The sequence below is a fragment of the Pungitius pungitius genome, chromosome 7, assembly GCF_949316345.1.
Source record: "Pungitius pungitius chromosome 7, fPunPun2.1, whole genome shotgun sequence".
NCBI classification, from domain to species: Eukaryota; Metazoa; Chordata; class Actinopteri; order Perciformes; family Gasterosteidae; genus Pungitius; species Pungitius pungitius.
The window spans coordinates 1,361,347-1,366,854 of NC_084906.1; the positions used below are offsets into that span (position 1 = coordinate 1,361,347).

Here is a 5,508-nt window from a genome sequence, read left to right on the forward strand (position 1 = left end):
GTTCTTTCGGTCATGACTCATCCTTCATGACCATAGGTGAGGAATGAGGATTGACTGGTAGATCGAAACCTTTTCCTTTCGGCTCAGCTCTCTTTTTGTCACAGCGGTGCGGTAAAGCGAGTGCAACACCGCCCCCGCTGCTCCGATTCTCCGGCCAAGCTCACACTCCATCTTCCCCTCACTTTTAAACAAGACCCCAAGGTACTTAAACTCCTTCACTTGGGGTAAGGACACGTTCCATTCCTGGAGTATTTCTATTTCATTTTCCAAAAAGAAAATGCATTGGACATCGTTAGTGAACTAATGTGAGTGAGAAGTCCAAAGTGAGACATGAAGCAAGATGTTTACTGTTGGAATACATTCGTCAGGGAACCAGTTTTTCTTCTTCATCTGCCAAAATTCTCTGTAACAGGGGAACAACTCAGGGTAGTGAGAGTGACATCATCATGACTGCATTGCTTTATGAAGACAGTTCGTAGAATCGAATGACGTGTCCCATACCATCATGCAGTGGCCTTTTGTCAATTTAGCGCCGTTCAACAAGTTTGTCCACTTAAGGATATTTGATGATCCACGTTTGGAGAAACCTCAAACTCAGATAAATGCAGAGATCTTTAATCTAAATTTGAAAGAACTTGAGTCACTAGTCAACAATATGAGTTAATAATGATCTTTAATCATCACTTGTAAATGCATAGTATTCGTATTCGTTAGTATTCATTCAGTTCAACTAAAAATCAACCTTATCTAAGCTATGAAAACACACCAGACTAATGAGGCCACAAAGCTCAGTTTGAGAGAGTAACTGTCCCTGGATAGTTCACAAATCCGGCTTGGGGAGGGTAAGCAGCCATCATTACTGGAGCGGGCTGCATTTGCAAAACAGTTGGTTGCTGCACAGTGACAACAACAGGAGCCTTTTTGCGATGCTTTATCTCACGATGCATCTGACACCAGGAGCACCATCCGCAGAAACAGGAAATGGCAATGTCCTTACAGATAGATCCCTGCAAAACACCAAGAAAACGTGAATAAAGATCTACATCAACTTTGCCTTACTTTCATTTAACTTTGTGTAAAATCCCGTACATCATACCTTGATCCCATATCTGTTTCGCATGGCAACCCTCATAGTCAGGACGGCAGGAGGCACAAACAGAGGTATCCCACAGGCTGCCAACACGGCCGGGCTGCACACGTCACATAGTGGGAGACAACGATTCTCTCCAAATTGTCCCGAAACCGTGCCAGCAAGGCATGGGCAGCACCAGAAGCCATAGCAACCTAGAACGCACACACAGTAGATACAATAATAGAGGGGGGGAACTTTAAGGGGGGTTGCTAAAGGCTCTACAATACATATGAGACGCACAGCTTTCAATCCTAACACAATAAAACATGTTAAAGTTGTGGATTTGTCTCTTACAGGTACTTGCGCTCTCAAAGCAATCACAGAATCCACTGTCCCAGTCTACCAAGGGTTGTGTCGACATTTCTCACAGGAAACGACAGGCAGTAAACAATGAATCTATTAATGTACAGAAATAAGAGATCAGCAAAGGGCTTAACACAGAAACAACTGCTAATAACTTATCATACATATCGTACATCTTGTTATTTAACCATATATTTTATAATTGAAACACATATCTGAAAATGTCCTTCCTACATTCTATAATATGTTTTATGACATTTTATTTGCATTTGTTTTAAATTAATTACATTATTGCATACAGTAATATGTATTTTTATGCCATTGATTCATTCATAAATTCTATGCTGTAACCTAACTATGGTAATTCTAAAGGCATTACATGCTTTCTACTGTCATTGTTTTAATTCAAATCAAAATTCAAAAAGACCAATCAGATGGGGTCATTTAGTTCCAAGCCCATGTTCATGTTTTTTGTTTACATTCAAATTACTTAAGAATAAACTTAAAAATCATACAAATTATAATACAGAGCTTGATTTAAAAAATAATGCATTACTATAAATTTACAGTTGTGCTTTTTCACTACAGATGCAAATCAATTTCCCACAAAAAAGTTTTCAGCAATATAAGGTGTCACTAGAATGTAAAATAATACTTCAATACACAGATATTCAAAATGATAAGAATTATGAAAATCACTATTATCCTCTCATAGTTTAGTCAATAGGAATAAAATCCTGCAGTATATTTACCTATGATCTAACACAGTAGTCTCTTAAAGTAGTCCAACTGATAACATTTCAAAAACATTTTTTTTGACAATTTTAATATATTGTCAAAAACAGCTACATGTTACTTAAGATGTATTTTATGTTAAGGTCTTACCTGATGCAAGTGGACACTTCTGAAGCTGTGAACCAATGAAAAGTTATTCACTGGATCTAGTTCTTATGAATGAAATCAGAGCAGAAGGAAACAAAACTACAACGTGATCTACCTGATGGTTGGATGTGTTGGATGAGCTTTATACTGATGACTCTCAACCTGCAAATAACAGAGAATGTGTCTTGTTGTCAGGAGTGGTGTCGTGTCCTTGTTTGAACAAACACACAATGCTGCGAAACCGGAATCGTTTCATCACAACAAATTAAATCTAGATCACACGCTAAGGGCGGAATGTTCTGCTTCTTTTAATTACAATCATTTCATGTGTTGAGTAGTTCTAGATAAATAAAAGGTCAAGTGGTGGACATGGGCCGTAGGCCTTTGTTAGTTTGAACTCTGACAGTTATTATAATTAAGGGATTAAATAAGGAATTGTCTGTTTTGGGTGTTTCCCAGAAGTGAATGAAGGAAAAAGTCAACAGTAGAAAAGCATCCATCAAGCAAGGAGGTTTTTTGTCTCTGTACCCGTGTTGGACATCTGATGACAGTTAGGGCCTTACAGACTGTGGGAGGGGCTGCTGGTTCCATACCATGAGGCACACTGGGTAGGTGCTCAGCAGGATCCAGGGGGCACTGGACGCATTTACAAACCTTATGGAGCTGGACACCTTCCTGGTGACTCTGCGGGTGTGAAGGGAGGAAAGGATTTATCTGGTATTAGGAGCGCAAGGGGGTGGAGGGGGGGGGTATTTATTTATTTAAATTCTTCCTTTTGTTCATTGAAACACAGAAACACACATGCAGGTAGGATATATCCATTGCTCAGTTAAAGAAGGGGAATTGACCAAGCAGAATCATTTTCATGATGTTATATTTTATATCTTAAACTCAGGTGGAGAAAGTTAATCTGTGAATATATATGTATAGCAAAAAAAACATCAATGCTTTATTAGAAAATATTAATTTTACTGTTAGAGTATTGCGTGTGGCGAACATCAATTAAATGCATGCATAGTCCCACAGGCTTGTGGCGTAAAGCAGCTGAATGCCATAGCCTTGTCATTCAGTCATTGACCTCAATTCCCATTTTTGTTCCCACAGCAATAGACCCAGAAGGAGCAGCAAGGATATTTCATGTTTTCATAAAACACTAAGAAACAGTAACCTGCTTTAAATTCACACAGTAAGATACCGAATCCAACAAGTGTTTTTGTAGGATTAGTAGGTCTTGTCAAAGAGGGGTGCTTTCGTGTCGCCATTTCAGACAACAGGACGAGAGCCAAATACTTTTCTTAAACTGCTTCCTGTGAGCTTCTGACATGTAAGATAACATCATCTCGATCTTTAAAATAAAGATAGCATTCAGTCCAGGATCAAGAATGCTGCGTGACCTGAGCCTACAGAGCAGACGGAGGTTAAAAAAACAAAACAACGGAGCACGTCACCAGTGACCTCCTTGTTCTTCAGGTGAGAACATTGTGGTAAACCAGTCAGACCAGATCTTTAACTCACAGTTTTTATGTATTGGTGGTGTTTTCTTTTTAAACAAAATATTACAATTCTATCTCAGATACACTGCAAAAGAGTAGGATTGTTTTAAATATTGTTGAACTAAGTGAAGACACCACATATTTACTTAAATCCGAAAAATATGGCAAGAATGTAAAATAAAAAATGTAAAACGTTTTTGCCCACAAGAAAATCTTTGCATTAAAACATAATTTCAAGATATTTCAAGAAGTTTGAGGACTTGGTAAGAACGGGACTTTTTACAATACCTTTAGTTTAATTGGTATCTGTTTAGAGATAGACATCTCATCATTAAAGCGCTGTGACACCATCTCAGGAAATGTGTCTTCATCTGGCAAGGCCGATACATTCCTTCACAAGAAGACAAGAAAAAAAAGCAGCTTGTCATGGTGCCCCTGTCAGACTCCTCCCCCTCCAGCTCTGCTCCTCTACTCCTGATTTCCACCAGCTGCAGTCACTCATCCTCATCACCTCATCTCCTCTTAAGGAGCTGCAAAGCCTCTAGCCGAGGTCAGTTCGTTGCCCTTCAACGGTGACTCGCCGGGGTCTCAGTCATGCTCTTCCTTGCTCTCAAACTGAAACTAATTATTGTTCTCGTGCCTCAGGAAACCCCTTCAGGAGTGACGCCAGTGTGGACCTTCTGCTAAGCAGCATCAGGAAGCCTGCAGCCTCTGTCGCTAACCGCGTTAGCACCTCCAGCCACGCCACCAGCCATCCTCAAGGCCGGACCTCGTCTAAGCCAAGTCCCAGTCTTCCACGGAGAAACAATAAACCTTTACTCACCTACAACTTACCTGTCATTACTCTGGGTTCCAGCGCCTGGGTTCGCTCCGCCTGAATATCATGACACAGCTTCACGTCCTCAGCAGTTTCAGCGCAGCCCGTGTGACATGACATGACAGTTTTTCCTTAACAAAATATTACAATTAACTAACTCGGATACGGTGCAAATTAGTAGAATTGTTTGAAATACTGTTAAAACATGTGAAGACACCTATATTTACTTAAATCTGAACTTACAAAATGACAATGTATAATGAAAAATGTAAAATCTTTGTGTTAAAACATCATTTCAAAATGGTTTGAGGAGTCTTTGTAAGAACGGGACTTTGATACAATGAGTTTAGTTTAATTTGTATCTGTATAGCGATAGATCATTAACACGTTGTGACGCATGATTAAGCTTAAAGCCCTGTAGTGGATTGTGGTTAAGATTCATTGCAAAAGCCAAAACATATTGATTCCATCAAACTATTCGGTTATAGTAAAAAAAAACAGAACGTTTCATTAAGCAGGCAAAATGTTAAGAGCTTACATCTCCATCTGTTGGTCATTAGTGATAGAGCAGTGACATGACACGGTTTCTAAAACTATACGTTATAATCAAGATGAATAGCAAAATGCTTTTGAAAACCACAACTAAAGAGCGAGCAACAGGTAAGCAAATTCCTTAATTCCCTCAACCTCCCTGTTTAATCAGAAGAACACAGTTAGATATCAACAGCAGCAATAAAACAGAACTCAACAGCTCCGTCTCTCGGCTTAAAGGCCCCCGTTACAGATGGCCTTCCCTTATGGGTCCTGATGAGTGAAAAACTCACTCATGGTTACACGCTCCTCTCAGTTGATGCCCCGCCCCCCAACGCCAGATTGGGGCC

The 5,508-nt window shown here is 39.7% G+C and overlaps 1 protein-coding gene across 1 annotated transcript; it reads right to left on the reverse strand.

Moving 5' to 3' along the window:
- Window positions 1-656: 656 nt before the first annotated feature.
- LOC119216821 (placenta-specific gene 8 protein-like) lies at window positions 657-2,445 on the reverse strand. The gene is made up of 4 exons (XM_037469966.2): window positions 2,321-2,445; window positions 1,427-1,528; window positions 1,097-1,284; window positions 657-1,007 (listed from the first exon to the last, which is right to left on the reverse strand). Exons 2-4 carry the CDS (start codon window positions 1,491-1,493, stop codon window positions 789-791), a joined length of 474 nt encoding a protein of 157 aa, XP_037325863.1. The 5' UTR covers window positions 1,494-1,528; window positions 2,321-2,445; the 3' UTR covers window positions 657-788.
- Between the last annotated feature and the right edge of the window lie 3,063 nt (window positions 2,446-5,508).